The sequence below is a fragment of the Bubalus kerabau genome, chromosome 5 (assembly GCF_029407905.1).
Source record: "Bubalus kerabau isolate K-KA32 ecotype Philippines breed swamp buffalo chromosome 5, PCC_UOA_SB_1v2, whole genome shotgun sequence".
NCBI lineage: Eukaryota > Metazoa > Chordata > Mammalia > Artiodactyla > Bovidae > Bubalus > Bubalus kerabau.
Genome location: NC_073628.1, coordinates 87,231,124 through 87,243,828, shown reverse-complemented (window position 1 = coordinate 87,243,828; position 12,705 = coordinate 87,231,124). Strand labels below are relative to the sequence as shown.

The following is a 12,705-nucleotide window of genomic DNA, read 5'->3' as shown; positions in this document are numbered from 1 at the left end:
AGTTCATTTGTATCATTTATTTTTAGATTCCTATATAAGGGGTGTCATACAATATTTCTGTTTCTCTGACTTACTTCACTCAGTATGACAATCTCTAGGTCCATCCATGTTGCTGCAAATGGCATTATTTCATTCTTTTTAATGGCTGAGTAATATCCCACTGCATATATGCACCACATCTTTTTTTATCACTCTATCGAAGGACACTTATGTTGCTTCCATGTCCTGGCTATTGCAAACAGTGCTGCAATGAATATTGGGTTGCAGGTGTCCTTTCAGAACATGATTTTCTCCAGATATATGCTCAGGAGTGGGATTGCAGGGTCATATGGTAGCTCTATTTTTAGTTTTTTAGGGACTCTCCATACTGTTCTCCATAGTGACTGTACCAATTTACATTCCCACCAACAGCGTAGGAAGATTCCCTTCTCTCCACACTCTCTCCAGCATTTATTGTTTGTAGATATTTTGAGGATTGCCATTCCGAACTGTGTGAGGGAATACCTCATTGTAGTTTTTATTTGTATTTCTCTAATAATTAGCAATGTTGAGCATCTTTTCATGTGCCTCTTGTTCGTTTGCATGTCTGTCTTCTTTGGAGAAATGTCTTTAGATCTTCCACCCATTTTTTAATTGTTTTTTTTTTTTACTATTGAGCTACATGGACTGTGTGTATTTTGGAGATTAATCCCTCTTTGGTCACTTCATTTACAAATTTCATTTTCTTCCTTTCTGTGGATTATCTTTTCATTTTGTCTGTGGTTTCTTTTGCTGTGCAAAAGCTTTTAAGTTTCATTAGGCCCCATTTGTTTATTTTTATTTCCATTACTCCAGGAAGTGGACCAAAAAAAGAGATCTTTGCTGTGATTTATGTCAGAGAATATTCTCCTTATGTTTTCCTTTAACAGTGTTATAGTATCTGGTCTTATGTTTAGGTCTATAATACATCCTGAGTTTATTTTTGTGTAGGGTGTTAGAGAATGTTCTGATTTCATTATTTTACATGTAGCTGTCTAGTTTTCTCAGTACTACTTATTGAAGAGGTGGTCTCTTCTCTCTTGTATACTCTTGCCTTTGTCATAGATTAATTAACCATAGGGTGAATCAGTTTATTTCTGGGATTTCTATACTGTCTTGATTACTGTAGCTTTGTAGTATAGTCTGAAGTCAGGGAGTTTGATTCCTCCAGCTGTGTTCTTTGGCTATTGCTTTGGCTATTCAAGGGCTTTTGTATTTTCATACAAATTGTAAAACTTTTTGCTCTGATTCTGCAAAAAATGCTATCAGTAACTTGATAGATATTATATCGAATCTGGAGATTGCCTTGGGTAGTATAGTCATCTTGACAACATTGATTATTCCAATATTGAACATGATATTGCTCTCCATCTGTTTGTGTCATCTTTGATTTCTTTCACTAGTGTCTTATAGTTTTCAGAGGTCTTTTGCCTCCTTAGGTGGATTTGTTCCTAGGTACTTTATTCTTTTTGATGCAATGGCAATTTTTTAAAATCTGCACTAAATGACATCATAAACAAAGTAAAAAAGACAAGTGGTTGAAATGTTTGTTTTTATGTCTTTAAGTACAGATTTTTAAGTATTGTGGTAAAATATGGCAAACATTTGGATGAATACCTTACGTAGTTAGACAACAGATTGCCAAATAGCAGTTAAAGTGAATGAGCTATGATACTTGTAAGAGGGAATCAAATGATCAGCCATGAATTCCAGGTTGGGTAGGGAAGGAAGAGAGATCAGGAGGGACCCACTGATGAGGAAAACAGATCAAGAGACTGGAAATTTCTGTGGGTTTATCTCAAAACCTAATATCGAGTGGAAAAAAAAGTCACCAAAAGACACTTACAGTATAATATCATGTATGTACATTTTCAAACCCATAAATCAATAATATACATGATTTATGGACACATTTATATATAAGTAAAGTACACAACCTGGATGGAAATGATAAATAATAATTTTCACATTAATCTCCGTATATTTGAAATACCTAATTAAAATAAAATAAGCGCCTAAGCTATAGGAGCAAGGTCCATGAAGACAGCTGGGGAAGTAGGATCACAGGCCCAGGTGGCAAGGTTCAAAGGTTAATCCATTCTCTGAGACCGGGGCTGCATGTGTGCTCAGTTGCTCAGTCACGTCCAGCTCTTTGCGACCCTATGGACTGTAGCCCACCAGCTTCCTCTGTCCATGGAATTTTCCAGGCAAGAATGCTGGAGCAAGTTGCCATTTCCTCCTCCAGCGGATCTTTCCAACCCAGGGATTGAAACCGAGTCTTGCGTCTCCTGCATTGGCAGGCACAGTCTTCACCGTTATGCCATCTGGGAAGCCCCTGAGATTCGGAGGGAAGAAGTAAAGGTGACTAGTTTGGAGATAGGAATATAGAAGTTGAGAGAGGTCAAGTCTGATAGCCCCAGTTTACACGAAGTAGAAAGGAGGGTCATCTGTAAACTGAGAGAAGGGAGGGGTTGAGGAGGGGACTTCAGGAGAATGTCAAAGGTCACTGAGGGCAAAATGAAAAGGAGCTGGCTAAGGGCCTGTAAAAAGATCACTGGACAACAGCGAAGGCACAGTTGAGGTAAGATACCATGAATGGGTCCAATCCTCACACACGCTGAACTTCCCAAGTATCACATACACAGCTGAAGAAGGCATAGGTAACACCCACGGTTTAGGTTAGACATTGGATGCGAGGGGAAGAATAACTGAGTGTATCCAGGGTGCTGGTGGGAGACAGCGGGTCAGATGATCAACCATGAGATTGGGCTGAGTGGGAGAGGAAGAGCAGCTGGAAAGGAACTTCTATGCAGCAGAGAAGCAGAGGGGAATAAGGGGAATGGAGGTGTGTAAGAGGTCAAGGGGCAGGTGCGAGGATGTGAAAGATGGAAGAGGTTGGGGTCAGAAAGTGGCCTTTTAGAGCAGCACTACTTTGGACTATTGCAGCAGGACTTTTCTCTAGGGGTAACCTTTTGTCTCTCTGCGACAAAGAATCACTTGATAAAGCTTGTTGACTCCAACTCTCCTAAGATAATTAACCAAATAGTTGAGGTTAAGTACAGTGGGATGGGCTTCCCACGTGGCTCAATGGTAAAGAATCCATCTGCCAATTCAGGAGACCTGAGTTCAATGCCTGGGTGGGGAAGATCCCCTGGAGAAGGCAATGGCAACCCACTCCAGTATTCTTGACTGGGAAATCCCCTAGACAGAGGAGCCTAGCAGGCTACAGTCCATGGGGCAGCAAAAGAGTTGGACACAACTTAGTGACTAAACAACTACAGAGGGACAGTCAGATCAATAAGCCTCAGTGTTCAGTTCAACTGGATTATAGCAATACATAGTTAATAACCCAGTATTCAATTAGGTATTTACCAGAAGCAAATTTGGGTGCCTCGAGATAGGGGTGGTCACTAGGAAATTAGCATGTAGTCCAATGGCAACCCACTCCAGTATTCTTGCCTGGAAAATTCCATGGACAGAGGAGCCTGGTAGGCTGCAGTCCATGGGGTTGCTAAGAGTCGGGCACGACTGAGCAACTTCACTTTCACTTTTCACTTTCATGCATTAGAGAAGGAAATGGCAACCCACTCCAGTGTTCTTGCCTGGAGAATCCCAGGGACAGGGAGCCTGGTAGGCTGCCGTCTATGGGGTCGCACAGAGTCGGACACAACTGAAGCGACTTAGCAGCAGCAGCTAGGTCTCTAGATTATAATAAATGCCTTACCTTTGTAGAAAATGGCTTAGGAACAAGGTTGGGCAGAATTTTACAGATAAAATAACAGATTCACTATCAAGAATAAAGCAAATCTTAGAAGTATGATTCAGCTGGGAATGTCATCCCAGCTGCCTCTTTGCTATCAATTCCCATGACAACCCATCCCAAACTAGAATTTGGTGCTACAGAAGCAACCCAGAAGGAATAGAGGGAAATAATTGCTCTACTGTGATTCAGGATGTTCAATAGCAGATATTAGGGGTGTTTTAGGGCTACTCAAGATTTATTTAATCAGATATGGTAAGACACACAGACATGGAAATGACTGTCATGAAGGAAGAAGTTTATTATAAATAACAATCCCAAGAAACAGGAGGCACAGCACCTCATGTAGGACCTCATGCAGAAGCACCAGGACCTGTCAGGAGAGAGGGAGTGAGGAGAAGACAGAGGTAAGAGTCTTCACTGTGTTTTCTGTAGGAAGGAATGGAAGAGACGGGGTAAGCAGGTTAGAATTGGCTATTTTGAGTAATTTCAGCGGGCTCTGGGCATAAGTGCTGTCTAGCTGTCTAGTACCTCGTCTTGGGGTGATTAAAGCAGGTGGATGGAGAGTGGGCCAGTGTGACAACTCATAAAGGAGGTGGGTTCTGGGTGGGCTACAGACTGTGGGGCTGCCAGAGTTGGACATCTATGGAAGGACAATCCGAGCTGAGATCAGTAAGCCTCAGTGTCCAGGGTTCTGGGTTGGTTGGTTTGTGTATGAAAGGCATTCCTGGTTTACCAGGAATTAACCCTGGGTAGGGCAGTCCCTCCAAAGTAAGCAAGTCCCCACATATTAAGCACCACTTTTCAGAAAGTAAAAAACATGATTAATATAATGAGCTATCTTGAGTGACCACACAGGATTGTAAACATATGTCTAATGGATCAATAGAGAGCTCTCTCCTTCCCAATTCCAAAAGTGGAACTGCCATAGTGGAGAAGTTACAAATTGTAGGGAAGAGTTACAAAATGTAGTAACATTCATTAGTCTCTGGGGTTTAATTAGTATTATATCTTACATTAACAAACTTTAATGAAAATAAGCCATGCTTACATGGGCAAGTATTTTTGCCTGGTATTCTCAATGAAATGAATAGAACATTAAAGATCATTATAAACCCAGAAAGCATGGGTTATGCAATTCATTGTTATTGCCACTAGATGACACTGTAGCTTCTTGCTTTTCATGAGTGTCAACCGATGCCTGCTCAAGAGTTAAGATCTTTTTTATTTAAATCATATATATATATATATTTTTTGGTAGAAATGTAAGCATTTTTAATTGTATGAAGGCAAACATTAAAAAAGATAATATTCGTGATTAAAATTGAATAGCAAAGGAACGGTGGGGGTGGAGGAACAGGAAATATGATTTTATGATTTTTGATTGTTCTTGGGCTTCCCTGATAGCTCAGTAGATAAAGAATCCACCTGCAATGCAGGAGACCCCGATTCGATTCCTGGGTCGGGAATATCCACTGGAGAAGGGATAGACTACCCACTCCAGTATTCTTGGGCTTCCCTTGTAACTCAGCTGGTAAAGAATCTGCCTGCAATGTGGGAGACCTGGGTTCAGTCCCTGGGTTGGGAAGATCCCCTGGCGAAGGGAAAGGCTACCCACTCCAGTATTCTGGCCTGCAGACTTGCAAAGAGTCAGATACGACTGAGCGACTTTCACTTTCACTCACCTCATCAATATATGGTTGCAACTGTTTTAAAAAATAAAAAATTTCTGCTTCGTTACTATTAGTTTTATTTTGAGAGCTGAAGGAAGCCTACACAGTAGGTACTTTATAGATAAGAAAATTGAGGCTTCAAGAGTTTAAGTAATTTCTGCAGGGTCACAAATCTTAGTGATAAAGACAGGATTTAACCCTAAGCCCATCTATCTTAAAATCTGGAGCTCTTAACTCTTCTACGCTAAACTGTTATTTTGTGTTTCAGATACAATGACAATGGTTATGTTGAAGATGTTGAAGTAAATTTCATAGTGTGGGAAATACATGGCAGGGATGACTATAGCTTTAACAATACTATGAAGAAGGTATGACATTTTTGGATTTAAATAGAATTTAGCATGCAAAATTAGACAAGTCTTTCTATTTTAAATCAATGTATACGTTATTTAAGGAAAACAGAACCAGTCAGCTGTAGGCAGGGGAAAAAAAATACTACCTCTGTGTTAAATTCTATGACTACTATAATTCATTTATGAGAAAAGAAATCAGTGTCACATAGAGCAAAAGGGGTCAGAAAAGGTAATGTTTATAGTAGGATGATGTAATTAGTACTATTTTATTTTCTCTCCACATAGTATTTAATGTTTGATTATTTATGGGTCTGCCTTTGGCTTTCGGCCAATCATCATATTCATGCTAAATCAAATGGATACACTGTAGGCTTTATCTCACTGGATTTGTTTGCAGCATTTGACCCACTGACCTTGGCTTCACGGTCACCACGCTCTCCTCTCCTGGCTTTCCTTCATCCTCAGTGACTGGTCAGCCTCCGCCTCCACAGTGAATCCCTGTCATTCTGCCTGTTCACTTTGCAGGCCATGGCAGAAAGGCCTGACTACTAAGACCAGCACACTTCACTCATCCCCGCTGTGTGGGGCTTTCTGTCCTGGAGGGCCGTCCATCACGACGGAGAGTGAAGAGCCTTGACTCCTGAGATTTGTCAGAGATGTCAAACAAAACCAGGATGACTCCTTCCAAATTAACTTTCTCATCTATCAGAGACCTTCATTCTCCAAGAAATAGAACCTGTCTCCAAGAGACAAGAGTTCCACCGGCTACCCCCTCCACATTACTATAATTATTTGAGCAAAGAAATCCATCCCATCATACATTCCTCCCATACTTGTTCAGGGTCCAATATGTATGGTTTGGGGGCCTATTTCCTCCTCACAGTCTCACCCCTGTACTATTCTATCCTTCTTAAACCTTGGCTAAGTTTTCCATTACTCTTTACCACCTCAAACCTTTCTAACATACCTTAAGATTAAAAACCCTAGACCCATCTTCAACAAACATTCCTCAGAGAATACAATTATCCCCATGTTTCTATCAAACCAAGGGTACTCTTTCTCTTACCCAATATACTTAAGGAATGAAGAATTTACATTCTTCCTAATTCACAGTATCATTTCCAGATCATTATCTCCTCCCCTGAGTAAAACACAATTCAATGCTTCTATCATCCAGTTGTTATCTACCCCATCCCTACTTGCTGACATATACTTGGTTACTTGATTATTTCTCCCTTGTCCTGAAAACAATTACAATTCTGCCAGCCACCATGTAGGGTTATTGCTGGAAAGAAGCTAGCTTTCTAAACAGAGACTACATTTCCCAGCCTCATTTGCCACTAAGTGGGGCCATGCTTCTTATCACTGGAATATGAGCAGAAGTTGTACGTGTCCAGGAAGAAGTGCTCAAGAACTTCACATGATCCTCCATGCTTCCCATCTTCCTTCACATGTCAATATAGTATAGCGACAATCAAAGATGAGAACTGGATAAAAGAGAGAGGGAACTTTAAGAAGCCACTAGATTTTAAAAGTCTGAGTTTTTAATTCACTTCTTTGAGGAGAATCACCCATAGGAGTCACTGCCAGGAACATCTGCATTGGACTATGTGTGATCAAGAATTAAACATTTCATGTATAAAACCCTTGAAAACTGGGGTTACTATAGAAGCAAAGCAGACTAATATAGCTCCCTCTATTAAAATTACATTTCAACGTAAATATTTTAGTCTCTGACCTCACCCCTCAACCCTGTAGCCTCTCACTTTTTCTCACACACTATATATCCACTATATTGAGCCTTCTGCTTTCTTGCTCTCTACTTCTCCCATTTTTCATCTCTTCATTTCCTATCCAACTTGAATTCCATGGTTCAGTCCTTTAGCTACTGTCTTGCCAAGTTATATGTCACTCTCCTCAGTATTATTCTCATTTAGTGTTATAGCAAATTTAAACATCTATCTTTCTGCCTTATCCATGCCTGATTCTGAGCTGCTGATCAGTTCTACAAAAAAGAAATTAAAACTGCAATAACTGAAATTAGGAACTCAACTGTTGGGAGTGATGACTGAAAATAGAATTAGTCATCTACAGGAGAGATCAGAGGGAAATATCCAGAATTACACACAGAGAGATAATCTGATTTCAAATACAGGAAAAAAACATAAAGGAAATCTTCAATGCTAAGCTCTAAGAACTGGAATCCTTAAAAAAAAAAAAAAGTGTTGCTCAGAAGCAACATTTTCCAAAACTGATGAAAGACATCAAAGCATAGAAAAAGTAATCTGCGTCTAGAAACACCACAGTAAAATTTCTAAAATCAAAAGCAAAGGGAAAAATCTTTAAAGTAGAGCAAAAAAGATAAGTTACCTTCAAAAAAGTAACTGTAAGGTTTAAAGCTAATTTCTCAATAGAAACAATAAAAGCCAGAAGTCTTTGAACAAAAATATCTTAAGCTACTGAAAGAAAATAATTTCAAACCTAAATTCTGAATACAATGGAAATAGCATTTAAAACATGAAACTTAACAACAGCTAAGTCTTTAAAAATACATGAAATTAAAAGAGGAAAGAAATTTGAGTAAAAAAGAAATGAAGAATGAAATAAAAATGATTTGAGATAAAGTGACAAATATTGAGGCTAGGCAAAGAAGATTCGATCGATGGATAAATGGAATTCCTGGAAAAGAGAACCAAAGCAAAGGAAGAAAACCAATACTAATAATTCAACAAAACATCTCCCCCCAAAAAAAAAAAATCTCCCCACCCAAGAAAAAATATTTGAAGCTTCTTATTGAAAGAGCATACCATATAATTGAGAACAGCAAATCAGAATAGCCAACCTATGTGTGCTTTATAAACACTCTTCCAGAGTATTGAGGTGGGAGGAAGCACTTTCAACTCATTTTGCAAATCCAGGAGGACTTGATGAGGGCCTTAAAAGAAGAGAATTATGAGCTCATCTCATTCATGACCATAGATACAAATCACCTGAACAAAATACTAGCATATCAAATACAGCAACTTATTAAAAAATAATGCCAAGTTTTCTTTATTTCATAAATTAAGACTTGAGGATATCACTTGGCAGTCAAAGTAATCTAGTGTATTAACAGAATAAAGAAAAAAACAATTATTACAACAGTTGATGAAAAGTCATTTGATTAAAACTTTATTGACTTCCATAGTGGCAAGGAGTCCACCTGCCAATGCAGGAGACATGGGTTTTCGATCCCTGACCTGGGAGAATCCCATATACCACAGAGCAACTAAGCCCGTGAGCCACAACTATTGAGCCTGTACTCAGAGCCCAGGAAGCGCAACTACTGAGGCCACTTGCCACAGCTACTGAAGCCCACGCACCCTAGAGCCCAGACTCTGCAACAGGAGAAGCCACTGCAGAGAGACTCCTGTGCACTGCACCTAGCGAGCAGCCCCACTTGCCACAACTGGAGAAAAGACCATGCAGCAACAAAGACCCAGCATGGCCAAATGTTTAATAAAATTTATTAAAAATACGTCATCCATATATAACACTACTTTAAAAATAAATCTTATAAAATTGTAAATAAATAGTACTTCTTTAACTTAATAAAATGTGGATACAAAAAACCCTGTATAAAACATCATGATGCTGTGCTTAGTTGCTCAGTCATGTCCGACTCTTTGCAACCCCATGGACTGTAGCCCACCAGGTTCCTCCATCCATGCAGATTCTCCAGGCAAGAATACTTGAGTGGGTTGCCATGCCCTCCTCCAGCAGATCTTCCCAACCCAGGGATTGAACCCAGGGCTCCTGCATTGCAGGTGGATTCTTTACTGTCTGAGCCACCAGGGAAGTCCAAGAAACTGGAGTGGGTACCCTATCCCTTCTCTAGGGGAACTTCCTGACCCAGGAATTGAACTGGGGTCTCCTGCATTGTAGGCAGATTCTTGACCAGCTGAGCTACCTGGGAAGCTCATAAAACATCATACTTAATGGTAAAAATGTGAAAGCCTTCCCTCTGAAATCAGGAATGAAACAAAGAGGCCTGTTTTAACCATTTCTATACAACATTGTTCCAGATATTTATCATAAGGTACAAAATAAGCAATAAAAATAAAAGTATAAGGGTTGGAAAGGAAGAAATACAATTATCATATTCACAGATAACATGATTGTTCATCTGGAACAATTAAAATTAATAACTGAGTTTTAGAAGTTGTCTCTGTACAAGATCAATATACAAAAGTCCATTGTTTTTCTATATATCAGCAAACATTTAAATAATTAAAAATTAGATGTATAATTTCCAATGGCACTAATTAAATACTTAGAAATATATTGACATGCAAAACATATATATATATATAATCTTTATGTATATATATAATCTTTCTGTGTATATAAAATCTTTTGACAGAGCGGTTGTTTGAATGAAGCTCAAACATGGAATTCAATGATCGAGCTTAACAAGCACCTCCCATTAGAAGAAGTCTGGGGACCTGAGGTAAGAAAAACATTACCTTGTAAATTATTTATTTACAATAACTAACTTGTCATTTTAGTATTAATAAGTGCTTAAAGAAAATACTTTGGGTTTAAGTTTGACTTTGTAAATCAAATCCAGTTTTTATGTTCTATTCTAAAATGTTTCATCTTAATTCTGTTTGATCTTCTGTTGCTCTGCATTACTAACAATTTTGTTTTAATTTTCTCTTCTGAAAATCTATCTGCAGATTATTAAATATCTGAAACACATGTTATAGCACTAAGACTGAATCTTTCTAAAGAATGCCTGACATTTCAATTCTTATATAACTAAAAGATCTTTTCTGAATGCCAATTACCATACTGTTTTCAATTTTTTTCCATTGAATTTTCTTAAATTGCAATTATTTTATTTGGCAAATCAAATCATATCTCATGAATAACATGTGACATAGAAGGTAGCTCAGCCTTTAAAATGTAAACCCTACAATAAGAATATTATTTTTGCTTCTCCAGCAGAATCTATACATGTCCAGACAGAGATGAACAATGTGTATTTTCCTCTATATTCCCAACTCCAAACCATCCATTTTCTACCCATTACTCCCTGTCTGCCCAGTAACATGATTCTAGGAGCTTTACTCCAACAATCCTTTGAACAGTTCTTCCAACTCAATATAACCTTCAACTCACTGGTCCTACCACCCTCCCCGCACCCCCAGTTCTCTTTTCCCTTTTTATTTTAAAGTCCACAGTCAATAATCATATCACTCTATTAATATATACCCTCAATTCCTTTGCTCCCCTCTCACTTCTTTATATTTCTATAGCTAACCACATCCCTGGTTAAATTCAACTATCCACCTTAGCACCTGACTGTGGTCAGAGGAAAACCCTTGCTGACTTGCTTCACTTTCATTTCATGATTAAAATGGTCCCACAATACTGCCCAGCAAATATTACTGTATTTCTTCATCTTGTTCCTTCTCCCCATCTCACAAATAGCTATTGCAGGCTTTCTCCTCTCTTTAAATCTCCAGCAACTCTTTCCCCATCCTCATTCTTACATAATGAACTTGCTTCCTACTCCACCAAGAAAATTATGGTAGTTATTAAATCTGGTGCAAGACCCTTTTATCTAATTTTATATAGAGAAGCACATATTTTAAAACATGAAATATGTTGCCCTATTGTTTTTTATATTTGTTTGTTTTTAATATTTTGACAGCTATAATTCCTTATAACTAGTTTCCCTTGTAATGCAACCTGTGTTACATTATGCTTTTAAAAACATAATTGTGAGAGGGGCCCACAGTAGTTCATAGGCTTCACCAGATTGCCAAAGGGGTCCATATAAAAATAAAATAAGATAAAATTTTTATTTATTTGGACTTCCCTGGTGGCTCAGATGGTAAAGAGTCTGCCTACAATGTGGGAGACCTGGGTTCAATCCCTGAGTCGGGAAGATCTGGAGAAGGAAATGGCAACCCACTCCAGTATTCTTGCCTGGAAAATCCCATGGATGGAGAAGCCTGGTAGGCTACCATCCATGGAGTCACAAAAAGTCAGACACAACAGAGCTACTTCACTTTCACAACTTTATTTATATTTTAAAATCTATATTTATATATTTATACACACTCACTATGAGGTTAGGAACCTCTGATATAGATTAAAAAAAAGAAAAGGACTAAATCTTGGATCATTTCAATATTTAGAGATGGAGTACATGAGGAGTGGCAAAGAAGGTAAAGGGCATCCCAGGTGGCGCTAGTGGTAAAGAACCCACCCGCCAATGCAGGAGACATAAGAGATATGGGTTCCATTCTCGGGTTGGGAAGATCCCCTGGAGAAGGGCATGGCAATCCACTCCAGTATTCTTGCCTGGAGAATCCCATGGACAGAGGAGCCTGGTTGGCTATAGTGCATAGGGTTGCACAGAGTCAGACACAACAGAAGCGACTTAGCACACATGCACAAAAAGGAGGTAAAAAAGGAATAATCCAAGAAGCAAGAGAAAATCCAGGCAAATATGATGTTCTGGACTTCCTATTAATCAAGTCTCCTCAGAAGGAGGGAGGGATGAACTGTGCTAAATTCACTATTAAAATAGGTCAACTACGATGATGACTGAAAAAAATAATTATTTACTTCAGTAACATAGAGATAACCTTGACAGGATGAGTTTTGGTAGGATAGTGAGAGACAAAACGTTACTGAAGTGGGTTTAATTAGCAAGGGAAAAAAAGAGTTCAAAGCAGCAAGAACAGACATCTCTGCAAAGGAGTTTTGTAGTAAAGAAGAGAAATAGTATAGTAGCTGGAGAGCAATGGGTGAAGAAAAAATTTTCTTCTTTTAATAGTTGAGAGACATAACCACATATTGACCGATGGGAATACTCCAACAAAAGAGAAAACTGATAATGCTTCAA

General features: G+C 38.7%; 1 protein-coding gene across 1 annotated transcript in view; it reads left to right on the top strand.

The window, feature by feature from the left end:
- CATSPERE (catsper channel auxiliary subunit epsilon) overlaps positions 1 to 12,705 on the top strand; it is a 156,346-nt gene that overhangs the window by 123,023 nt on the left and 20,618 nt on the right. Inside the window, exons 18-19 of the mRNA XM_055582101.1 lie at positions 5,720 to 5,819; positions 10,207 to 10,293. Of these exons, the coding sequence (XP_055438076.1) occupies positions 5,720 to 5,819; positions 10,207 to 10,293 (187 nt within the window). The remainder of the gene's footprint in view (positions 1 to 5,719; positions 5,820 to 10,206; positions 10,294 to 12,705) is intronic.